The sequence below is a fragment of the Dryas octopetala genome, chromosome 5, assembly GCF_963921425.1.
Source record: "Dryas octopetala chromosome 5, drDryOcto1.1, whole genome shotgun sequence".
NCBI lineage: Eukaryota > Viridiplantae > Streptophyta > Magnoliopsida > Rosales > Rosaceae > Dryas > Dryas octopetala.
Genome location: NC_141370.1, coordinates 5995488 through 6021389, shown reverse-complemented (window position 1 = coordinate 6021389; position 25902 = coordinate 5995488). Strand labels below are relative to the sequence as shown.

At 35.6% G+C, this 25902-nt stretch overlaps 2 protein-coding genes across 2 annotated transcripts; both read right to left on the bottom strand.

Moving 5' to 3' along the window:
• Positions 1-472: 472 nt before the first annotated feature.
• LOC147283781 (monooxygenase 2-like) lies at positions 473-7807 on the bottom strand. Its single transcript, XM_086244875.1, has 6 exons — positions 7728-7807; positions 6544-6819; positions 2298-2360; positions 1994-2171; positions 1626-1854; positions 473-1383 (listed from the first exon to the last, which is right to left on the bottom strand). The coding sequence occupies exons 2-6, from the start codon at positions 6768-6770 to the stop codon at positions 824-826; spliced, it is 1257 nt and encodes a 418-aa protein (XP_086101001.1). The 5' UTR covers positions 6771-6819; positions 7728-7807; the 3' UTR covers positions 473-823.
• Positions 7808-22039: 14232 nt separating this feature from the next.
• LOC147283780 (monooxygenase 3-like) lies at positions 22040-24671 on the bottom strand. The gene is made up of 5 exons (XM_086244900.1): positions 24307-24671; positions 23878-23940; positions 23573-23750; positions 23233-23461; positions 22040-22991 (listed from the first exon to the last, which is right to left on the bottom strand). Exons 1-5 carry the CDS (start codon positions 24531-24533, stop codon positions 22429-22431), a joined length of 1260 nt encoding a protein of 419 aa, XP_086101026.1. The 5' UTR covers positions 24534-24671; the 3' UTR covers positions 22040-22428.
• Between the last annotated feature and the right edge of the window lie 1231 nt (positions 24672-25902).

Sequence of the window (25902 nt, the reverse complement as noted above, 5' to 3'; positions counted from 1 at the left end):
GTTGTTTGGTCTTACTGAGTTATTGTTGGGTTTGAACTCTTCTGTGTGCTGCTCTTCTTGACCCAAAAAAAAAAAACCTCTGCTGCTCTTCCCGATGCTTTGTGAACCCAATGTTATAGCTATACAGGTTGTCATTTGGGTTTCCAATGGCTTATTCTTTTTTTTTTTTGGGTCTGTTGAAGAGTATAGCTACTTATATAGTTTTCTTTTTAAATAATAATAATATTATAATAGTATATCTAAATTTTGTCTTATAGGAGTACATAAATATGTTGAAATATATATATGCTAGAATTTACTAAACAGAGCATAAGGACAGCATGCTGTGTAACATTTTGCATCCTCTCCAAAAATAAAACTATGACGTCCTATTGTCAAAAACCTTTCATTGTTTGTTCTTCTGCATCTTGGAGGAATTTATAGTAGTAGAAATCATAAGAAACTAGAAACACCAACGTATTACATATCCAACTAAGAAAGAAAACTTATTTCATAATCAACTAGGAAAAATAAACATATGCCTTATTTAACTAAGAAATCACAAAATCATATCAAATCCTAATCTCTAATTTTTCAATTTTCCAACACTTATTTTTACCACAAAATATCGAATGAATACAAACTAAAAGGATACAACAAAATTAGACTTAGCAAATTACTAAAATTGATCATTTCATTTTAATAACCCTTATCTGCACTTGAGCTCAGCATTTAGGAGAAGAGTCAGTATATGTGTAGAGTTGCACACTTGTTTTTCTTTAGTTGCTTGGGAAGGTGAAGAGGGGCCAGGGGGGTCAATAATTAATTCCCTAGAGGAGGGAATCTAGTTTATCTTGTCCAGTTCTCCACAATGAGATTCACTAGAAAGCTTCCCACAATCATAATGTGTAAATCTAATAATTTTAGGGTAAAGGAACCTGTAAAATATAGTATCCCTCAAGAATTTCATACCCCAGCCAGCTCCTGCTTGCTGCACCCATCCTGAAAAATATGACCCCATAATCAACCCGGAGACACGCCACCTTCTTTCTTCCACATATTTTCCAATTGCCTTAGCCATCTCTTTTGGCACAACTCCTCCATTTTGTTTAAAGGATGTCTGTATGTGTCTGGCTAAAACCACTGCATCTTCTAATGCTGAGCAACCTCCCTGTCCTAATTCTGGTGTCATGGGGTGCATGGCATCGCCAGCCACCGTGATGTTTTGCTTGGCTAGGTTCCCAAATGCTACATGCCATGGATACCTGAACATCAGCGGAGCCCATGTCAATGTTGAAAGATCTGAGCGCTGCACAACGTCTAGGTATAAAGGAGGAAGGTCCTTGGCATGATTCTCCATTAATTCTCTTTGTATAGCTTCAGGCTCTCCTGCCACATCCACCCCTACAAAGAAAGACTATGTAACATAAGATTTACAGTAATAGAGCATAATATTTAATATTGGTAATTTTTAATTTATGGCTTTTGTTAAATGGAATGATAAAATGCGTACAGAATTTGTTACACAGAATTTTCTCAAGTCAGCCTAGCAATGTCGATGTAACAAGTGTGGTTCTTACAGAACAGCATTTTTAGATAAATTGCTTGTGACCAAAATAAAGGGCGTTGATTGATGTGTTTTGAACCTTTTGCTGGAGATATAAAAGTACAGAACCAATGAATCTCTTTGTCATTGAGGGGAACCAAAGCAGCCCTTCTGCCTGATCCTACATACAGATACACATCATTTCCGAGTCCATGGCCTTGAGAAAACACAGTCAACCCACGAATGGCTGATCGACCCGAATGGACTGGTTCAGCAAGTCCTAACCAGCGTGCCACCACGGAGTGCACCCCATCACAGCCTATCAGAACCTATCATTCATAAACATCCAATATCAGAACCTGTCATTCATAAACATCCAATTAAAAGAGAAAAAATACAGGAAGGAAACAGAGATCTTTAACTAGTTAGAGACAGTCTATGTGTGTTTCTGTATTAGGACAAGCTCACCTTTGCTTTGATGATAGTTCCATCTTCCATGTGAATAATGGGAATGGATGATCCTTCATGTTGTTGGGTCTCAATTGCAGTGATTTTGGAAGAGAAATGGATTGAATTTACTGGTAGTTCATCTGCCAAAGCCTCAAGTAAAGCTTTCCGGTGCACTGATCTTGGTCCAACTGTATCGCTGCTTCCATGTAAAAGATGACAACTTCGAAATCAATTTTGGTTCTACATCCTAATGAAGTGCATATTAATATGTTCCGGTTCCACCAGCTGTGGAAAGTTAACACAATAACAAGACCTGGCTTACCCATTCCTTCTCATGTAGGAAGTGTCTTGAATTTCTCCAGTATCAATATCAGTTATGTATGCCCTGAGAATGATGTAGGACGAGTTAGGGTTCGATTTAAGAAAAATAAAACCAGAAAAAGAAAGCGGCTGAAAATTAGCAAGAAGACACGAAATAAAGAAACAAATCATATACAGTTAATATGGCAACATAAAAGGCAGGAAAGAATATTTTGGTGTCAGAATTGGGCGCATAATATATCGATTTCAAGGGAAACGACGAGATCTGCAAGACACATAGTAATCTATGAGCCCGTTCATTTTTTGGCCAAATTCCTTCGTTTAGAGCCTCAAAACAGCGTTTTAATTATTTTCTGAATTTTCAGACATTTTATTAATTTTCGCTGCTATTTTATTTGGGTTTCCTAATGTCCGTGGGCTTTAGTTATGAGGTTGTTAGCGCCCTAGGGTTTTCCTAAACATATTTAAGCAATTTTACAATTGTCTGGATTATTATTATTCAGTTTATCAATATTAAAAACGAGGGTTTTCTCTCAATCTCTCTGGTGGACTCCAGAATCTGTTACTTTTAGGGTTTCGCTTGAATCCCTTAGATTCTCACTGCGTCAAGTGGTATCAGAGCAAGTCTCTCCTCTTCGATATTGTTGATTCAAGTAATGGGTGACTGTTAAAATGCAGAACCAATCACTCGAGCGGATCTGGATGCCCAGAACCGTCGAATTGACAATCTGTTGTACATCCCTATGACATCTTTGCGAGAAAAGCTTATTCAAGATTTACATGGAGGGGGTTTGAGCGGACATTTGGGCCGTGACAAAACTATTGCAAGCTTAGAGGAGCGTTACTATTGGCCTCAGTTGAAGCGTGATGTAGGGGCTATTGTTAAGAAGTGCTACACTTGTCAGGTCTCAAAGGGTCAGGTTCAAAATACTGGTTTATATATGCCTTTGCCTGTTCCTAACGATATTTGGCAGGATATTGCTATGGACTTTGTGCTAGGATTGCCCCGGACACAAAGGGGCGTGGATTCAGTTTTCGTGGTGGTTGATAGGTTTTCTAAAATGGTGCACTTTATTGCTTGCAAGAAAACAGCTGATGCATCCAACATAGCCAAGCTATTTTTCAGAAAGGTGGTCCGACTGCACGGGGTGCCGAAAACTATAACTTCTGATCGTGACACCAAGTTTTTGAGTCACTTTTGGATCACTTTGTGGAGAATTTTTGGAACTGCCTTGAACTGAAGTAGCACTGCTCATCCCCATACTAACGGTCAGACTGAAGTCACAAATAGGACACTGGGAAATATGATACGAAGCATCTGCGGAGAAAAGCCCAAGCAATGGGATCATGCGCTGCCACAGGTTGAATTTTCGTATAACAGCACAGTTCATAACGCTACAGGGAGGTCTCCATTTTCCATTGTGTACACAGCTGTGCCTAACCATGTGGTGGATTTAGTGAAGTTACCTGCAGGTCATGGTACAAGTGCTGCTGCTGAAAATATGGCTGAGGAAGTGCTGGCAGTAAGAGATAAGGTTAAGCAGAAGCTGGAGCAGACCAATGCTAAGTATAAGGCTGCAGCCGACAAGCACAGGCGGGTGAAAGTGTTCCAGGAGGGTGATTCCGTGATGGTGTTTCTAAGGAAGGAGAGGGTCCCTGCTGGTTCATATAGTAAGCTTAAACAAAAGAAGTATGGACCATTCAAAGTGCTGAAACGAATCAATGATAATGCTTATATCATTGATCTGCCCGAGTCAATGGGAATGTCCAATACTTTCAATGTTGCAGACCTTCATGAGTTCCATGATGATGATGCTTGTTATCTTGAAGATAACTTGGGGTCGAGTTCTTCGGAAGTGGAGGAGACTGATGCAGAACGGATTGCGAAGAAGTTTATGCAACAGCTTGATCGTTGCAAACCCAAGAAATTTGGGAAATGATTTCTACTAGTCGGAGGGTTTGGCTCTGAAAGTGGCACTAATGCATATCGTTTCGAAGGGAATCGCGAGACGAGTCAAACTCATCGCTATGCCATGATGTATGGGCTTTTTCGGCCTTATGAGATCGTTTAGGGCCTCAAAACTGCAGTTTAAACTTTCAGACATTTTATTTATTTTCATTTATATTTTATTTGGGTTTGTAATTACCCGTGGGCCTTAATTATATGGTTGTTTGCACCCTAGGGTTTCTCTAAGCGTACTTAAGCAATTTTTACAATTGCTGGCCGAATTATCTATTATTATTTGATCAAACTAATTGTTGAGGTTTTCTTTCAATTTCCTGGTGAATTCCAGGCTTCTTGTTCTTTTAGGTTTACGTTTGTAAACCTTGGTTGATTGTGCTGCATCAAGTGGTATCAGAGCAGGCGTCAATCAGAGCAAGGATTTGCCTCGCTTGTTGGCGAACGATGAAGGGATGTGAACCTCAGCGACGTTGGTCGTGAGGAACCATCCAAGATTGAAGAGGAGCATGCTAGGGGATTTGCCCGTAGCCAACCTCATCAATAAAAAAAAAAAACAAAAAAAAAATTGAAGAAGACAACGTCATGGAATTTTATTTTGATGAAATTCCTTGTTTCGTAGAAAGTGAATGTATTGAAGATTTCCTTGATTGGGTCACCGAAGCAGAGCAACGCTTTGAGATGTTGGAGATTCCAAAAGAGAAGATTGTGAAAGTTGTTGCAGAAAGATTAAATGGGAGTGCTTATGAAACGTGGAAACACATATTGAAAATTCGACAACAACAAGGTAAATCGACAGTGAAAACATGGAGAGTGATGAAGCGATTAATTGTTAAAACAATTATTTCCTTATGAATACGATTTGTATTTATCAAGGGAGTATCCAAATCGCACGCAAGTTACACTAGTTATCGAAGCAAAGAAGGAGGAAGAATCTCCAATAGTAGTGATCGAAAATCCAACAGTGGTTAAGATTTACGACGAGGAACAAGACTTTAAATTGACCATGAAACCCGACGTGGAAGTCGAAAAGAAAGAGCACAAAGGATATTCATGCAAGGAGTTCGATTATCAATTCATGATGATGCCATCCAAGTATGAGGAAGATTGGATTCCACAGGTTAAAGATTCTATTTGCTTGTCATACCTCGTAATTACTGAAGATCAAGTTCAATTCAAGACGAACTCGAGGTCGAGTTCTTTTCAAGTGGAGGAGTCTGATGTAGGACGAGTTAGGGTTTGATTTAAGAAAAATAAAACCAGGAATAGAAAGCAGCTGAAAATTAGTAAGAAGACACGAAATAAAGAAACAAATCATATACAGTTAATATGGCGACATAAAAGGCAGGAAAGAATATTTTGGTGTCAGAATTGGGCGCATAATATATCCATTTCAAGGGAAACGACGAGATCTACAAAACTCATAATATATGAGCCCGTTCAGTTTTTGGCCAAATTCCTTCGTTTAGGGCCTCAAAACAGCGTTTTAATTATTTTCCGAATTTTCAGACATTTTAGAAGGAATTTGAAAGTGGCACTAATGCATATCGTTTCGAAGGGAATCGCGAGACGAGTCAAACTCATAGAAGCTCCAATTAGATACATCTATATCTATACAATATATGTAGGATATTGTTCATGTTCAGAACAACAGTATTGTGGTGCAACATATGTTGAATTTGGTTTAAAAAATAGAGGAGCAATTTCACACAATTTCAAATCTAGAAATTTAGTTGATATTTATGTAGTTGAATTTACTTAGTGGGACTCTTACAATCCATATATATATACCTGGATTTGAATTAGAAGAAAAAGAAGGGAAAAAAAAATGAATATTTCCTTGTGTATTTCAAATTTTTTTGAAATATAATGTAGTAAGTTCTTTCAAATAAACTTCATCTAATTTGACATTTTTCTTAATCTAATTTAGCCCTTATTGACAAATCCAAATATAGGACACCATTGACTACCATGAAAAATAAATAAGAAAACTTCCTTTGCTTCAAAGTTTTAGTCAACATATATGCAAACATACTTAATAACAAATCAGAGAAAGGAAAAACAAAAAATTGATGCAGTAACAAAAACAAACCAAGATAAATACAAATTTTAAATTTTCAGTCTCATAAAAATTAATAAGATAGCAACATGGAGAGCATTTTCTTTCTTTCTCTTAGTAAGTAAAATTTATCATTTATTAAAAAAAAAAAAAAAACAGAAGCAAAAGCAAATGTGGGAAATTAGTGAAAGAAGCAAAAGTTGAGAGAGAGAGAGAGGGAGCCTTTACTTTTTGGCGGGGGCATAAAGAGAAGTGAGCTTTTGAGAAACACCCAAGGCATCAAGAGCAAACCAAGCGTTGGGGAAGAGGGTCAACGCTCCACCAATGGCTCTGAGCCTTTCCGACCTCTCCAGTACCAAGGCTTCAATCCCAACTCTCTTCAGCGCCACTGCAGTGGCCAACCCTGCTATCCCTGCCCCCACGATCACCACATCCTCCACTCTTTCTCTTGCCATTCCCTCTTTCTCTCTCTCTTTGTCTCACTGAAGCGAAAAATAGCTTATCCTGTTGGGGGCATACATATTATATAATAGATTAGACGCCATGTTTGAACTTTGAACCAACATGCCAAGAAAAGACTAAGACTTCAATTAGCAATTCGCTTCTATTTAATTGGTGTTCGCCACTTCGAATTCTTTAATAATATAATGGTTTTTTCTCTTTTCACTTTTGCTGCCCCAATTGAAATTTTTAAACAGGTGTCTTGATTCAGTACTTACAAGTGTCTTGATTTAGTTTATGAATTCAATTTTTATATCTAAGAAGGAAATTAAACATATTAAACACTTATATCTAAGTAGCCAAAAAAAAAAAAAAAAGAGAAGGAAATTTCACACAATTTCAAATCTAGAAATTTAGTTGATATTTATGTAGTTGAATTTACTTGATTGGACTCTTACAATCCATATATACCTGGATTTGATTTAGAAGAAAAAGAAGAAAAAAAATGAATATTTACTTGTGTATTTCAAATTTTTTTTGAAATATAATGTAGTTAATTATTCAAATAAACTTCATCTAATTTGATATTTTTCTTAATCTAATTTAGCCCTTATTGACAAATCCAAATATAGGACACCATTGACTACCATGAAAAATAAATAAGAAAACTTCCTTTGCTTCATAGTTTTAATAACAAATCAGAGAAAGGAAAAACAAAAAATTGATGCAGTAACAAAAACAAACCAAGATAAATACAAATTTTAAATTTTGAGTCTCATTAAAATTAATAAGATCAAATACTTCTGTTCTATAATTTCAGCAACATGAAGAGCATTTTCTTTCTTTCTCTTAGTAAGTAAAATTTATCATTTATCATTCATTAAAAAAAAAAAAAAAAAACAGAAGCAAAGCAAATGTGGGAAATTAGTGAAAGAAGCAAAAGTTGAGAGAGAGAGAGAGAGAGCCTTTACTTCTTGGTGGGGGCATAAAGAGAAGTGAGCTTTTGAGAAACAGCCAAGACATCAAGAGCAAACCAAGCGTTGGGGAAGAGGCCTAAGGCTGCCCCCATGGCTCTGAGCCCATCTGATCTCTCTAAAATCAAGGCTTCAACCCCAACTCTCTTCAGCGCCAATGCAGTGGCCAACCCTGCTATCCCTGCCCCCACTATCACAACTAAACTTTTTTTTTGCAATTACATACCTCCGTTAGGTACTAACTTAGAGCAAGACATTTTAGATTAGGTCATAAATTAGTTTGCTATACAGGTGTGACTGTCGAACAGTCATAATTGTGACTGTTTGAAATTCATAAAAATTCAAAATTTATAAAAATTTAGTGTTTTTTATTTAGGTTTGAGAGATGAAATCATATAACCTAAAAACTAAACATTAAAGTTTAAGCCTTTGCAAACACTAAAAAACAACAAATATATCAATAAAAACTTGTGACTGTTAAACAGTCACAGCTTGGTAGAACCATATTAAGTTGATACTTAAACTGAAATTTAGTATTTAAAGTAAAATGATATAAATATTTTAGTAGTTAAAATGAAATAACATTGAAATTTGGTACCTAAAGTCAACGGACTTTTAAAGAAAATAATACTTGAGGAGAAAAAAATTTGATTAAATTGAAAATAATATATATTAAGTTGATACAGAAAGTGTAAAAAATTTAATTATTGAAAAATTATACAAGTTACATATTAATACTTAGTATTCATAATAACAATTTAATTATAATCAGAGTGAGGATATTCAGGGTGTGTATAGGCCAAGGGCCATCTTGTACTTTCCTTTTGTTGTTTTTGGGCCTTTGGCCCGATTATTACCAACAAAAAAATTTAATTATAATCCAAAAAGTTTCTTACATTATATATACATAGAGGAAAGTTCCATTAGTCCCTTAAATAAGTTTAGAGTTAAATGCACCGTTGGTCCACTTACTTTTATGTTTTTCCCAAGTTGGTCCACGATCTTTTTTTTGCACCAAGTTGGTCCACTTTCTTTTCGACGTTTACTTACTTGGTCTATTCCGTTAATTATGTTATAAATTCTGTTTAAAAAAAGGACAAAATGGTCTTTTCATATTAAATAAATTTTTAATTCTATTTCTAATTTAAAAAATATTAAACTAATATAAAACTAAGGAATAAAATTTTGGATTTTGAGGAAATTTCGATGGAAATTTTGATGGAAATTTCGAAGATTTTTAAATTTCAACAGAAATTAGATGGAAACGACGGAAATTGTTATCAAAATACGGAAATTTTGAATAAAACTTTACCATATGTTTATTTAACATATTATCTACTATATTGATAAAAAAACATTGAAAAAACTAAATTATATAATAAGTTTCATGTGATATAAGATGAATATAATGAGTGCTGAAGACAAATACTCTATAATCTATACACTAAATTCTAATATTAAACCCTATATACCATAATACTCTTTATACTTAATAATCTATACACTAAACCCTATATATTTTATAATCTATACTCTATATTGTTTCGTATATGGTATAGGATATTAGAGTTGTTTAGGCCTTTTAAGATATTTTTAATTATTTTTTTATATAAAAATATATTAAATTTAAAAACAACTAAACGAAACCCCAAATATTTTTTTTCTATCCAATTGCCCAAAGGCCCCAAACTCCAATCAATCTTAAATCTTTTTTTTTTTTTTTTCTTTTTCTCTTTTTTCTTTCCTTGTCTTTTTTTTTTTTCTTTCCTTTTCTTTTATTTTCTTTTTTCTTTTATTTTCATTTTTTCTTCCCATTTCCCCGTAAGTCTCTAGCCCACAACCCACTTCTCTTTTTTCTTTTTTTTCTTCTTTCTTTCTTTCCTTTCTTTTCTTCTTTCTTTCCTTCCTTCCTTTTCCCATTTCGCCGTAAGTCTCCACTTCTGGCCATCTTCTCCAGTGGCCATCTTCCCAGTTCCCTCTCAATCTCCATTATTTCAGTAACTCATCCTTCCCTATCTGATCTCTTCTCTCTCCTCCCTCTCCCTCCCCGATCTCCCACTCTTCTCTCCGCGCGCGATCTCCTCTCCTTGGGCCGATCTCTTCCTCCTCCCTTCTCTCCCCGGCGACGACAGGCGACGAGGCCGGCTCTCCTTTTCTTCCCATCTCTCCCTCTGGTCGCTGCCTCCCTGGCTCTAGTCGAAAATTTCGGCGAAATTTTTCGAAATATATTTAATATAGTGTTAAAATTTCCATTCCCTTAAAAATCGAAATTTAACACTAATAATAAAACTGATTCCAAGTTATTTCCAAGTTCAACGAATTCACCTTCAGTGAAGTGTCTTGTACTGAAAAAAACTCCATTTAAAATGGAATCTGACCCCAATCAGTACTAAGCTCATAGAAGAAGAAAAAAAAAAAAATTCATTGTAAAGAAATCCATTGCTCTCTTCCTCCACAAGTCTTCGCCACCGCCGCATCTCACTCTACACCGCGCCTTAAGTCCTCGCGCTCCTCCTGCCCCTGCTACCTCAGCAGCAATTTTGTCTTTAATTTTGTAAAAAAGGCTTTTATTTCTCTTTCTTTTTTTCTTATTGAGATGGGTTTTGGGGTGGGGAAGAAGAACAACAAAAGGGAGGAGGGGGTACAGACTACAGATACAAGTTTTTTTTTTTTTTTAATTGAAGTTTTATTATTTTATAATTTTTTTTCTTTTTAGTTGATTGTTTGATTATCAATGGAAGAGTTGCAGAAAGAAGAAACAAGAAGAAGAGGAAAGAAAGAAGAATAAAGAAGAAGGAAAAAAGGAGAAAGGAAACACGGGTGGGGTCTGTTGGGACTTGGGGCTCATCAAATTTTTTTGTTTTTTATATTTTTTAATTTTTAATTTTATGTTACTTTTAATCTAATTTAAAGAAGATAAAAAAGAATAAAAGAAGAAACATGAATGAAAAGTCTATTATGCCCTCTAATTTGATGAAAAATTGTTAAAAATTGACGAAATTGACCTAAGTAGGTAAACTTCGAAAAGAAAATGAACCAACTTGGTACAAAAAAAATCGTGAACCAACTTGGAAAAAACATGAAAGTAAGTGGATCAACGGTGCATTTAACTCAATAAGTTTATTAGAGGGTTCTTTGTGGGATCCATTCAGCATTAGAGTTCAAAGATCAAAGCGTCTAATTTTTAAGTCTCCCTTATAATATTAGATAAATTAGGGACCATTTAACCGTATGATATATGGTATTAATTTTAGTGTTTATTGGAAACACTTTGTCCATCCATATATTCATCGCAATTAAGCATTTAAACTATGTCCTATTTATTTGAGTTTTTATAAGAATGATGCATTGAACGAAGATTAAAAAAGTAGACAATTTTGGTTGTTAAACTACAACACATAGAAGTGGAGAAATTATTCGCACCACGTTACAAATAAAACTAAAAAAATCAGAGAAGTCCCACTCTATCTTACAGACTTTTAGCCGCTACCAGAGGTCCTCCTGCCAGTGGAAGACCCATAACAAAAAGATGAAAAGGTCCCAATAAAAGTAGAGACCATGGCGATGAAGGTGCTTAGAGGATTGGCATGCCTACCGCCCCATGGTTCCGTGTACCCAGATCTCAATATTTTATAATATAAAACTATAACCAAATACCTTTTTAATCTTCTTTTTCCCTCTTATTTTTTTATTTTCTTAAGAAACGTCTTTGTGTAGAAGAACAACCAAAAATACCCACATATATGAACTACGGTACCTCTCAATTATAAGTCATAATTTTAGCAGTTTGGAAAACGAAAACTGGTATACGATTCATAAGAGAGAGAATTAATTATCTTGATGTTATTCATAAGTGACTAATTCAGATGGTTGTGGTTGAGTTCATCTGGGCCAAATTCAATATAATGATTGTGGCTTTAAACTGCAACCTTAGGGGAGACGATGGGTTGGATTTTGAGATCGTCTAAGATTGGGTTGCTCTTTTTTTGGTCAAATATTGGGTTGCTCTAGTATCGATGTGTTTAGTGAACAACCATCGATCAGAAAAAAGCTTGGTCTCTTCAAGAGAAAATTTTTTAACAATTTTTTCAAAGAAAACAGACATGTGGCAGTATGTAAATCGAATGGATACACCACTGAAATATGCCATATGGTGTATCTGTATCACCGAATAATTTCTCCACAAAATGGGCCCTAAAAGAAACCTTTTAGAGGGGACTATATACAATTTAAATTATTATATATAATATATGTTACATTGGTCCCTTAAATAAAGAAAGCTTTTAATCTTTCATTAATCATCTAAGAATTAATTACTCTAGGATGCATGACAAGCATCCTAGTTAAGCTATACTACACCTAACTATTTTTAAAATTTAACAATAAGGTTACTTTTGTAACCTCCAGGTCACCTAGGTAAATGTGATAGCCAGCTGTCCACTTTGTCATGAGCATTCCAGCAAAGAAGAAGTTAGAGAACCTCATAATCCACAACATCTTAGCCTTCTTAGTCTTAGCCCTCCTCTCTCTCTCTCTACCATCGATGGCAAACCCCAACCAAGCCCAGCCATAGCAAACAAACTCTACTTTGCGCCCCTGCGCGTGCTCTACCCTTCCCCTTCTTCTTCTTCTTCTTCTTCTTCTTCTCTCTCTCTCTCTCTCTCTTTCTCTCTCTCTCTCTCTACCGTACTCTAGTAAGGTCCAGGAGAGAAGGTGAAACTGGGAAAGAGGAGAGGGAGCACAAGCAGTAGGTGACTTGTAAGCCTTTCAGTTGACTATGTTTTGTTCTATGCTTTTCAGTTTTCATTTTTCATTTTTCATTTTTGTTGTTATGTAGTTTCAATTAACTTGTATGCTTTGTTTTTCTAGTTATTTTGTTTAATTTTTGGTTTTATAGGTATGGAAGGCATGAAGTATGCTAGATGCAGTTATGGTGAAGAAGGAGTGATGCTTGGTTTGCTGGAAAGTACTACATTTATAGCAATTTCAGATGTCTAGCGCAATTTCAATTCACAGTTTCAGTTTATAGTTTCAATTTCAGTTCGTAGTTTCAGTTCACTGTAAAGTAACAAAGAAGAAGATCATTAGATTAGAAAACCCATAAATTTCATATTTTTTTGCAAATTTAGAAGTAGATGATTATGGGCTTAGGGTTACTTTGAGTCGATTTTTGATGGTTTTGTGTTGATGATGCTTTGATTTTTTGAAATTTTCGATTTATTGTAGTAGTGTCTTTGTTTTTGGTAAAGTGAAATATGAACAGTTATTTTGGCATGTAGTGTTTTGTCCTTGTTGGTGGCGCCTAGATGTTGGGCCTTCTAGAATGTTACTTAGAAGTTAAATTTGTTGGCTTGAATGTTACCTGCAAGTTTAATTTGTGGGCTTGGTGCTTTTGGTTAACTTTTTGAGTTATCAGTACTTTGGAATTAACCGACTCATCATTTAAATAAGTTCATAAGAGAATTATTTGTGTGACCCACTCCACATCAGAGTTCGATATTAGAGTCATCTATCTTTTAAGTCTCCATTCAAAGATCACCTATACAAAAAAATTAGACAAACCATTTGATTAAATGGTGATAATTTTAGTGTTTATCGGAACTACTATGTCCGTCTATTTATTTTTTAACAATTAAGTATCTAAATTGTGTCCGATTTATTTAATTTTTTATAAAGACGGTTTCGATCATTGAACTACAACGCGAAATATGCCCAACAAGAGATCCCATAAATGGGACTATATACAATATAATTATTATGCATAAAGACGCTTACATTAGTCCTTTAAGCTTTCGTTAATCATTGTAATAAGTTTATTGCTTGACTCTTTGTGGGGATCACTCCCCATTAGAGTTTGATAATTGAAGCCGTCTATTATTTAAGTCTCTTGTCAAGAATTACCTCTGCAAAAAATTAGACAAATCGGAGACTGTTTAGACACTTAACATCTATGTAATCATACTTATAGAATATGTAATCACACTTACTCAATGTGTAACCACACTTAACAATGGAGTGATAAGAAAAAGACGAAACAACAATCATTTAACAATGATTTAGAAAAAGACAATATAAGGATAAGACAAATTACAATCAATTAGCAATCATTAAAAAAAAAAACAATATAAAGATAAGACAAAAGCAATCATTAAAAAAAAACAATATAAAGATAAGACAAAAGCAATCATTTAGCATTAAACAAAGATTTTTATTTAAAAAAAAAAAATTATCACAAATGGTCCCTTAACTTTGACCAAAATATTAACTTGGTTCTTAAAGTGCATTTTCACTCAATGTGGTCCTCTATATTTACCATTGCATTTCAATGTTGCTCTTTCGTTCAATTCCATTTGAATTGACGTAAAAAATGGTCACGTACGCAGCACGAAACCTTTTTTAAGGAGTAAATATGTCTTCACATACCCGTCTTAAAAATGTGTTAAGATGGGTTGGGGATCAATTTGTTTGTTTTTTTTTTAATTATTTTATTTTTAATCTTTTTTAAGGGTAAACTTGAAATTAAAGATTTTTTAGGGTCTTTTTGGGTGGTTATGGAATGTGTGAAGACCATTTTGGCCCTAAGAAAAGGTTACGTGCGCTGAACATGACAGATTTTGATGGAAATTCAGACGAAATACAACATAAGGACAACATTGATGTGCGGTAGTAAATATGGAGGACCACATTGAGTGAAAATGCACTTCAATGACCAAATTGATATTTTGGTCAAAATTGAGGGACCAATTGTGATAAAAAGCAAAAAAAAAAAAAAAAAAAAAAAAAAAAAAACTATAAAGCCAAACAATTGGCATGTAGGGTATATGAAAAAGAGAGTAATATAATAAATTAATAAATGAATATTAAATATGTATGAGATAAATGGTTTTTAAAAAAGAGGTTTTATTTTTTTATTTTTTAAGTTCATTATAGAAAATATGCTTTTTTTAAGACCTACTATAAAAAAACAAGTCCCAATGCAGTCAACTTTAATGAAATCACCTAGAAAAATGCATTAGGCATGGAGTTCAGCCTGCCCAATTTTTTTTTTTTTTTTTTTTTTTTTTTTTTTTTTTTTTTTTTTGCGTCAGGAGAATTGCCACTGTCTAATAGTAATTATGGTCTCCAATCAAATAGTTGTTGTTCGATAGTAACTATCGTCCAGCACTTCCAAATCACACCCAGAGAGAGGGAACAGATAAAGAGATCAGAGATAGAGAGATCGCAGAGAAAAAGGTAGGAGAAGATCGTGAAGGGAAGGGGAAAAAGATCGCGAGGGCTAAGGGGGAGGGGAGAGAGAGATAAAAACTTATTTTTTTTAAAAAAAAAAAGTCGGTTTAAAACTAATTAAGTGGACCTTTTTATCATTTGAGTCAAATAGGTGGGTTAGCTTATCATTAAAAGTCCAAAAGTAGACTTTATAATCATTATATATTAAAAGAATTATGAAGTAAATTTCAAAATGACTTTTTATCACCAATAGTCCCTCTACTTTCACACACACATCAAATTAGTCCTTAAAGTGCATTTTCAATCAATTTCATCCTTTATCTTTGTCATCGAACATTAATTTGATCTCTAAACACACTTTGAAAATTCGCTAAAAATAGATCGGGATATGAAAAAATTCTCTGAAAATTCTTATGGACTCGTCTTGACTACTACTATTTTTATATGGGGTCAAATTATCAAATTGATTTTTCAGAAAATTCAAAATTCCCAAACTAATTCCCTGAATTTTCTGGAAAATACTAAACATTAATTTGATAATTTAACTCCGTATAAAAATAATAGTAATCAAGATGAGTCCATATGAATTTTTCGAGAATTTTTTAATATCCTGAACTATGTTTGACAAATTTTCAAAGTGTGTCTAAGGACCAAATTGATGTTCGGTGACAAAGATGAGAGATGACATTGAGTAAAAATGCACTTTAGGGACCAAATTGATCTTTTGGTGAAAGTTGAAGGACTATTTGTGATAAAAAGTCATTTCAAAATATATATTAATTTAATAAAAATTTTAAAATATATATTAGCTAGATTAAGGATTAATTGTTTGTAGTCAAATTATTTAGTTAAGTTATAGGAGTAGGTTTTTCATAGGAATGAATAACAATTTAATTATTGTGAATAAAGTCTGATACAACATATATATATATTGTACATAAATGGAACTTTCATATTAATCCCTTAAATGCAGTGAATTGTCTATGTTGTTTACATCTTTCTTTGAGTATTTATCAAATATTATATAACCTTTTAATCAACCATTATTAAATGCAGATAATTTTAGTCTTGACATATGAATTTAATTAGTGTCTATGTTTACCTTGGCATTTCTTTATCATGATTCCCTCAAGTTAATGGATTAGAAGTATATATTGACATATGGTGGGACAACTGTAGAATATATACACCTTATTCCCTGCTGAAATTGTAACGACCTCTTTGACATAGACGGTTGATGTTGAGGACGAAGCTGATGAAGAGGTCAACACAGATCCTTATACTTTCAAGAATTATATTATTTTCCCATTAGTATTAAGTGGAGTTACTGTTTCAAATATTAAGTATATTCACTATTATGTTAGCTCCATATTTAAAAAGGGGCACTGTTTGGGTACTCATGAATGAGTACAAACTTATCCTCACAATCAATCACATGAGCCCATAATAAAGTCCACCATAAGAGAGAAGGTAATAAGCCCCATCATAAGCTCATGTGATTGGTTGTAAGAACAATTTTAGTACTCATTTATGAGTATCCAAGTATTTTCCTTTAAAAAATATAATTTTATATTTGAAAAGTGTAATTTCATATTTGGAAAGCATGATTTTAGGGAAATTTAATTAAAGGTTAATTTTATTTAGGCATAAATTCAATTTAGACACATAACTATATATGCTATTTCAACGGGGTCCATGAACTTTAAAATATTTCAAATATACACCTGATCTATTATCTAAATTGAAAAATGAATTTATGTCCATTGATTAGTTGAGAGATCAGTTAAATGACAGCTTGGCTTTTGCTGACCGGAATTACTTGACGATGTGGCGCTATCTCAACAAACATTTCCCGCCAAATAAGCGACACAGGCCCACAATTTAATATTAATAAAGAGATGATAAGTTTGTGGGCCCGTGTCAGGGGTTAGGTGGACCCGTGTCGCTCATTTCCGCCAAATGAGCGACACGGGTCCACCTAACCCCTGACACGGGTCCACAAACTTATCATCTCTTTCTCGCTCGTTGAACACAAGTGAGGGATTTATATTCGAATTTGGGGGAAAATGTGATGTTTTTGGGAGACTAATTGGTCAGGAGAGCGTTCGACGAGCGGGAAAGAGGTGATGGGTGTGTGGGCTCGTGTCAAGTGGACATGTGTTGTTCATTTGGCGGGAAATGTATGCTGAGTTGGTGCCACTTCGCCAATTAATCCCCGTTAGCAAAAACCAAGCTGACATTTAACTGATCTCTCAATAAATTGATGGACGAAATTTCATTTTTCAATTTACATAATAAATCAGGTGTATATTTGAAATATTTGAAAGTTTGTGGACCCCGTTGAAATAACATATATAGTTATGTGTCTAAATTGAATTTATGCCTTTTATTTATATACCTCAACTATACATCACTTATCAATTGGATACCTTTGGTTCAAAAACTTTCATTCGGGTACCTCTACTTCAATATTTCGTCAACTAAGTACCTCCGTTAGTCTGACCGTTATCTGCATACGTGGTGCTGACGTGGCAAACGCGGACCCCACCATTAATTATTGACTTGGCATTTAAAAATAGCCACCTAAACCAAAATTAATATAAAACTAATAAACCTTAAAATAATATAAAATTGAAAAAAAAAAAAAGCCAACCCCCACCTAGCACCCTTCTTCCTCCCCCACCCTTCCCCCACCCAGGCCACCCCCTCCACCTTCCCCGCCCCTCCCCCCCAAACCCAGGCCACCCCCTCCACCTCCCTCGCCCCTCCCCCCCCAAACCCAGGCCACCCCCTCCACCTCCCTCGCCCCTCCCCCCCAAACCCAACCCCCTGGCCCGTCGCACCCGCCCTCCCACCTAACCCTAACCTCTCTTCCACCCTTTCCCAAACTCTCCCAAACAGAAACCAAAAACTCATTGCCAAGATTGAAAAAATTAATTATTTAAGGAAAACCCATCAATCAAAACCATCAAACATCCAAATCCCATCTCCAAAATCGATTTTTCTTTCCCAAACTTTTTTTAGCTAACCATCATTCAAGAGGAAGCCCATAAACCTAGCAACACCTCTGCCTCCCTCCGCCTCCCCTGAACAGCCACCCAACTGCTGCCTCTCTCACCGACCGCCACTCTCCTCCCTGTGTCCTTCCGAACCCCTACCCCAACCCCAGGCCCTCACTTTCTCTCTCTGCCTTACTTGATCTCTCTCTGCCTCACTCTCTCTCCTCTGTCAAAAATCAAATCATAACCCAGTGGTGGGGATGGGTGGAGGATGAGGGACTGGGCTGGGTGGGTGGGTGGGTGGGAGGAGGGAGGGAGGGGACGGGTCGGAGTGGGGGGAGGAAGGGAGGGAGGGAGGAGCTGGGTGGGATGGGGTGGGTCGGAGCGGGGGGGAGGGAGGGGGCTGGTCGGAACGATCGGTGGGAGGGGTGGGTTGGAGCAGGGGGAGGGAAGGAGGGGATGGGTGGGATGGGGTGGGTCGGAGCGCGGGGAAGGAGGGAAGGGATGGGTGGGATGGGATGGGATGGGGTGGGGTGGGTCGCCGGCGCTGGTTTGGTGGTCGGGTGCTAGGGGGAAGGAAATGGCTGGGTGAGGTGGGGTGGGGTGGGGGTAGTGGCGGGGATGGGTAGGGGAGGAATGGGGAGGGAGGGGGCTGGGTAGAGAGGTGAAGTTGGGCAGGGGGGCTGGTTTTTTTTTTTTTTTTGTCTTTTTTTTTTCTATTTAATATAATTTTAATGGGTTTTTATATTTTTTTTATTAATTTTTGTACACGTGGTTATTTCTAAAAGATAAGTCAACATTTAGTGGTGGGGTCCACGTATGCCATGTCAGCGCTAACTCAACAGATAACAGTCAGACTACTGGTCAGACTAACAGAGGTACTTAGTTGACGAAATATTGAAGTTGAGGTACCCGAATGAAAGTTTTTGAACCAGAGGTACCCAGTTGATAAGTGATGTATAGTTGAGGTATATAAATGAAATTAATCCTTTAATTAAATTACCAATTTTGATCAATGTCAAGCTTTTTTGACCTCTTTCTCAAAATTAAACTTTTCTAATACTTTTTTGTGTGAAATGTCAATAATGCCCTTTATATAAAAACCCACATATTTTTTTTTTCTGTAGCTTTGTTTTTTCTTTCTTCTCTTCTTCAGCTGATCCCTCCCTCCTTCCCTCCCTCCGTCCCTCCCTCTGCCATCACAGAAAACCCATCGCCACCCACAGCCTCCCGCGCCGCCCACCCCGCCTAGCTCGCACCACCATCACCAGCCTCCCCCGCGCCCAGAGCTCCCCCGGGCCCAGCGCTCGCCCGCGCCCAGAACCACCACCCGCACCCATGTTTTCCATTTGTTGTAGATCTGCTGTTTTAGATATGTTTTAGATCGAAAAATGGATTTTATTTTAATTTAGTTTTAGATCTGTTGGGTGAAAAATGGATTTTATTTTAGTTTTAGATTTGATTCCATGTGTAAGATATGATAGTTTCAATGATGACTTGAGTTAGATTTATCTGTTAGATATAATAATAAAGAGATTAGTTCAACATTATTTAAACAGTAATGCTACACTTACCACATTTTTATACTATAATTTCATACCATCTTACATGACATTCATACATTGGACACTAAAAATTAAAAAATAAAACCTAAAAAAGAAAAAGGAAATACCTTTCCAGTAAAGTAATGGCACATCATATGGGATATAAATGTGGAAAAAAAAAATGTGGGACAATTAGCATTATTGTTATTTAAATTTTTGGCTTATATGTTAAGTAGTAATACAATATTATTTTTTTCAAATTTTAAAACTTATATGCATTTCTCATTATGTATTATTTTATTTTTTAATTTAATTGTCTTCACACTTGGAAGCTTGTTTTCACGTTATCTGGATTTAACATTATCCATGTAACATTGAATAGTAAGTTTCGACAAATATTGAAGACTAGTTTTAGATCATTCAATATATTAGTAGGTTTCTTAACAATCTTGATTTCTTGGAGGTTATTCTTTCATCAGCTTGTCATTTTTTGTTTGATTTCACTGCTTTTTCATTGTCCTTCTGTTTGATTTCATTGCGTTTTCATTGCCCTTTGTGATATACGGATGCTATTATCTTACAATATTTCACAATGATATTTGTATCAAGAAGTCATTGAAAGTCTATCAATGTATATGAAAGTTTTTTAATAAAACTTCATGAAAGTCTATAAAAGTCTATAAAACTCTTTGAAAGTCCATCATAATTCTGAAAATCTATGAAAGTCTGTCACTTAAAAAAAGTCTTTAAAAATCGGGATTGAGTACACCCTCCTTAGTTTTGTTGAACAATGGATTTTATTTTAGTTTTGGTTGAACAGATCTGATTTCTCTTTTCCAGATCTTCTTCTTCTTATATGAACATTATGGTCGACGATGGAAAAATAATAGGTTCCCAAAAATAATCATGTTATCAATAATTATGTTATTTGGGTTGTTTTTGCTATTTTGATGAATCTGGATTTGGATTTAATGGAGAAAGAGAAGAAGAAAATGCAAAAATTACAGATGTGGACTTTTCGGTGGACGTTTGGTCGACAAATGCTATTATTTCAAGTGGACTTTTCGGTTGACTTTCTAGTTGACAGGTGCTATAGCACTGTCCGACTAAATATTCCACAACAATCAGATCTGAGTTTCTTCAATAATTTGATGTGGCTGGCGGCTGGTGTTCATATTGCAGATTTGGGTTTAGAGATGGCTTTCTTCCTCTTCTTCCCCCTAGTTTCTTCAACAATTTAATGTGGTTGGCAGTGTTCATGTTGCAGATCTGGATTTAGAGATGGCTCTCTCCCTTCTTCCCCCCTCAAAACCAGATCTGGATTCAATGAACATTCATGCCAGATCTAGATTCATTGTATAGATGAGGTAATAGGGTTATGGATTCAATGAATTAGCTCAAGCTTCTTGTTTGGGTTGTCACTCTCCAAGGCTACTGCAGGAAGATGATGGAAGAGGGTTTGGCTGCTGCAGGAAGAAGGTGGAGGAGCTGGTGGAATTTTTAGTAGACTATGTGGTGGATTGTAGCGACCAAAAATTCTATACAAGGGGTATTTTGGTCTGAAAATAAAGAAAAAGGTTAGAAAAGTAAGTTTTTGAGAAATGGGTCAAAATAGCTTAAGGTGAATGTAAAGAGGTTATTTAATTAAATTTCTCATGATTTTATATTTGGAAAACATGATTTCATATTTGAAAAGGATAATTTCAATTGATAATTGTAATTTCAATTGAAAAGGGTAATTTTTATATCAATTGAAAAAGTATGTGAACTTGCCATTGAAAGACAATGATGACAAGTACATTTCAGATGCTTGTTGTCAATCACTCTGTTTATTTGGTAACCACACTTATCGGTGAGAATATACTCTTAATACCTTAGGCAATTGCACTATTTTGATTTTGGTGCTCACGTACGAATGATGAACTCCTTGGATGCTTGCACTGCTTGTACAGTTATTTAATCTGAATCTTAATGCTGGTCGAACTTAATGATGTTGCATGAGAATTGGATCTCATGATTATCAATTTCTTAGTCAAGAACTATCAACCATTGCTTCAAATTTTTTCGATTAGTAGTACTGCCAAAATCTTTGGCTTCTCTGCATCACATAGCGCTTGCTTTATTTTCTTCTTTCTCTTTATCCTGATTGAAGAGGTGGTTGAATAATCTATAAGATGGCTAGGTGTAGGTTTAACAAATTATACTGTCATTCAGTTGCATGGTTGTTAGCATGATGTTGGTATTTGGTGCAAGTATAAATTACATTTGTTCTAATACTAGCAGCATCAGCTATTGCTGCAAGATTTGTACCATGGGGTTGTCTATGTTTATAGCACAAACGTACAAGTGAAATTAGAGTCTCCCCACCTTAACTAGAGTACTATAAATAGAGACTGCAATTCGAACTTCAGTCTTAGAAATGACTGTGATGCTTGCACTTGTACATATGATTTTTACCTTGGAGGTTGAATTTCTTCTCTAAGTTTTAACAGAGTCCCATTTTTTGTGCAGAAATAAAGTCTCCTGGCAAGGCAATGCAATGCAGAAAATTTGAGAAGTTAATAGGTGATGCTCAAATTTCTAAATTCTTGAAGTGAAGGAATTCAGGTATGCTTTCTTCGTATGTAAATTTCACTTTAAAAGTGGGATTATACTCACTCTCCATACTATGAAACAAAAACAGACTTTATTAAGATCATGGAGCTTTGTTATCTATGCTATGATTGAGTGTACATGTAAAGTCTCTCCAAAGAAGCTGTGAGCTCTCACCGAGTTGTATTTAAAAGTGGGGAAATAAAACATATCAAGATATATGATAAATCAGCCTGTGCTAAAAGACCATCACTCTTGTATTTAGAGTTTATATTGTTCTGGATATGACCGGTATATTTGGTATGATTATATATAAGTGAAACTAGAGGAGGGAATCTAGTTTATCTTGTCCAGTTCTCCACAATGAGATTCACTACCAGAAAGCTTCCCACAATCATAATGTGTAAAATTAGCAATTTTAAGGTAAAGGAACCTGTAAAATATAGTATCCCTCAAGAATTTCATACCCCAGCCAGCTCCTACCTGCTGCACCCATCCTGAAAAATATGACCCCATAATCAACCCGGAGACACGCCACCTTCTTTCTTCCACATATTTTCCAATTGCCTTAGCCATCTCTTTTGGTACAACTCCTCCATTTTGTATAAAGGATGTCTGTATGTGTCTGGCTAAAACCACTGCATCTTCTAATGCTGAGCAACCTCCCTGTCCTAATTCTGGTGTCATGGGGTGCATGGCATCACCAGCCACTGTGATGTTTTGCTTGGCTAGGTTCCCAAATGCTACATGCCATGGATACCTGAACATCAGTGGAGCCCATGTCAATGTTGAAAGATCTGAGTGCTGCACAACGTCTAGGTATAAAGGAGGCAGGTCCTCGGCGTAATTCTCCATTACTTCTCTTTGTATAGTTTCAGGCTCTGCTGCCACATCCACCCCTACAATGAAAGAAAACGTAACATAAAATATACAGTAATAGAGCATGATATTTAAGCTTGTTATTGTTAAATTTCTGGCTTTTGTTATATGGAATAACAAAATGTGTACAGAATTTGTTACACAGAATTTTCTCAAGTCAGCATAGCAATGTTGATGTAACAAGTGTGGTTCTTATCAGAGCAGCATGTTTAGATAAATTGCTTCTGACCAAAATAAAAGGCGTGGTTTGATGTTTTAAACCTTTTGCTGGAGATATAAAAGTATAGAACCAATAGATCTCTTTGTCATTGAGGGGCACAAATCCAGCCCTTCTGCCTGATCCTATATACTGATGCACATCGTTGCCGAGTCCATGGCCTTGAGCAAACACAGCCAACCCACGAACAGCTGATCGACCAGAATGGACCGGTTCAGCAAGTCCTAACCAGCGTGCCACCGCTGAGTGCACCCCATCACAGCCTATCAGAACCTATAATTCATAAACATCCAATTAAAAGAGAAAAAGTACAGGAAGGGAAACAGAGAACTTTAACTATTGTCTAGACAATGTATTTGGGTTTCTGTATTAGGACAAGTTCACCTTTGCTTTGATGATAGTTTCATCTTCCATGTGAATAATGGGAATGGATGATCCTTCATGTTGTTGGGTCTCAATTGCAGTAATTTTGGAAGAGAAACGGATTGAATTAACTGGTAATTCATCTGCCAAAGCCTCGAGTAAGGCTTTCCGGTGCACTGATCTTGGTCCAAATGTATCACTGCTTCCATGTAAAAGATGACAACTTTGAAATCAATTTTGGGACTACATTCCTAATGAAGTGCATATTAATATGTTACAGTTCCACCAGCTGTAGAAAGTGAACACAAAAACAAGACCTTGCTTACCCATTGCTTCTCATGAAAGAAACGTCTTGAATTTCTCCAGTATCAACATCAGTTCTGTATCCCCTGCAATTAGAAATGCATAATAAGTGAAATCTACATCTCCATGTCATCTAATGTTTTATAACTAATTTTGCCTTTTATTTTCATATCCAATATAGGATACTATTGACTACCATGAAAAATAAAAAATGAAAACTTCCTTTGCTTCATAGTTTTAGTCAACATAGTTTGAATTTTAAATTCTACAAACATTTTGCTCATAACAAATCCCAAAAAAAAAAAAAAAAAGTTGATGCAGTAACAGAAACAAAACCAAGAAAAATACAAATTTTCACTCTCATAAAAGTTAATAAAAAAAAACAACAAGTCAACAACAACAACAACAATTGTGGGAAATTAGTTAAAGAAGCTAGAGAAGAGAGCATTTACTTTTTGGAGGGGGCATAAAGAGAAGTGAGCTTGTGAGAAACAGCCAAGGCATCAAGAGCAAACCAAGCGTTGGGGAAGAGGGTTAAGGCTGCTCCCATGGCTCTGAGCCCATCTGATCTTTCTAATACCAAGGCTTCAACCTCAACTCTCTTCAGCGCCAATGCAGTTGCCAACCCTGCTATCCCTGCCCCCACGATCACCACATCCTCCACTCTTTCTCTTGCCATCCCTCTTTCTCTCTCTCTTTCTCTCTTTCTTTGCCTCACTGTAAGTTTAGCTTATCCTGTTGGGGCCATATATAATAGAATAGACGCCATGTTTGAACTTTAATTTGAGCCAACATGCCAAGAATAGACTATAGACTTCAATTACCAATTCGCGTCTACATGGCGTGTTTGGTATTCGCCACTTCTAATGGTTTCTCTTTTCACTTTTGCCGCCTCAATTGAAATTTTTAAACAGGTGTCTCAATTCAACACTTACAAGTGTCTCCATTTAGTTTAGGGATTAATGTCATTTTGCTCCCCAGACTATTACACATGTATCAGTTTGCTCCCCAGACTTCTAATTTGGAAAATTAAGGACCCTGACTTTTTCAATTTTGCCAATTAAGGTTATTCCGTCAATTTATACATTTTTCATCTAAAATGTCGAGATGATCAAGCAAAATTTAGCAAGAAATAAAAGAGGAAAAATGATGCATGAGGAAAAAATGATAAGATCTAATTGGAAGGGACCATTTTGCCCTCAAAGATTTGGATAAAAAATGTGTAAATTGATAAAAGAACCTCAATTGGCAAAATTGAAAAAGTCAGAGTCCTTAATTTTCCAAATTAGAAGTCTGGGGAGCAAACTGATACAAGTGTAATAGTCGGGGGAGCAAAATGGTATTAATCCCTTTAGTTTATAATGTTTGTAAAATAACACACCTAATATTTGTAACAGTAGTGCTACATATACCACATTTTTATACCATAATTTTATACCACCTTATGTGGCAACTTACATGACATTCATACATTGGATACTAAAAAAGAAAAAGAAAAACATTGTCCAATAAAGTAATGACACATCAGATGGTATAAATATGTGGTATAAGAATGTGGTAAGTATAACATTATTCTATTTGTAATGTTAAAATGTCCATCCTTATTTTAATAAAATAATAAAGAATCAAACATTTTAAAATGGTTTTTTTATTTTTTTATTATCAATTTACCCACTTCAACTTTGACCCATTTTTCACTTTTTTGACTCAATGTGGTACCTTAATTTTAAAAAAATTTCAATATCAAACCTCTGTTAGCTTATGTCCAATTTTCCATCAATTTTAGGAGCTTTTCAATCTTCTTAGGTCTAAACCTTTATTAACCCAAACATGGCGCCAACCCCTACCCCTAATCTACTTTGTTCCCGCCATTGGAGACATATTTCCCTCCAAACACACCTAATTTCCTTATATAAACATAAATAGCTGAATCAAGAATCAAATACCAAAAGAAAAGGGCAGAAATTACCTCAGAGTTTTGGTTCAGACCTCATTGACCAACGAAGATATATGAAATTGAGGAGGCTCTGTGCTTCCTGTAGGAAATG

What these genes read in the sequence shown, in the direction of transcription:
- LOC147283781 (XM_086244875.1), bottom strand. Translation starts at nt 6,770, where the DNA reads ATGGCAAGAGAAAGAGTGGAGGATGTGGTGATCGTGGGGGCAGGGATA. An exon ending in GAACTATCATCAAAGCAAAG is followed by an intron (nt 1,855 to 1,993) that starts GTGAGCTTGTCC and finishes TATGAATGATAG; the next exon opens with GTTCTGATAGGCTGTGATGG. An exon ending in TTTTATATCTCCAGCAAAAG is followed by an intron (nt 1,384 to 1,625) that starts GTTCAAAACACA and finishes CTTTCTTTGTAG; the next exon opens with GGGTGGATGTGGCAGGAGAG.
- LOC147283780 (XM_086244900.1), bottom strand. Translation starts at nt 24,533, where the DNA reads ATGGCAAGAGAAAGAGTGGAGGATGTGGTGATCGTGGGGGCAGGGATA. An exon ending in TCTTTCATGAGAAGCAATGG is followed by an intron (nt 23,751 to 23,877) that starts GTAAGCAAGGTC and finishes ACATGGAAGCAG; the next exon opens with TGATACATTTGGACCAAGAT. An exon ending in AAACTATCATCAAAGCAAAG is followed by an intron (nt 23,462 to 23,572) that starts GTGAACTTGTCC and finishes TATGAATTATAG; the next exon opens with GTTCTGATAGGCTGTGATGG.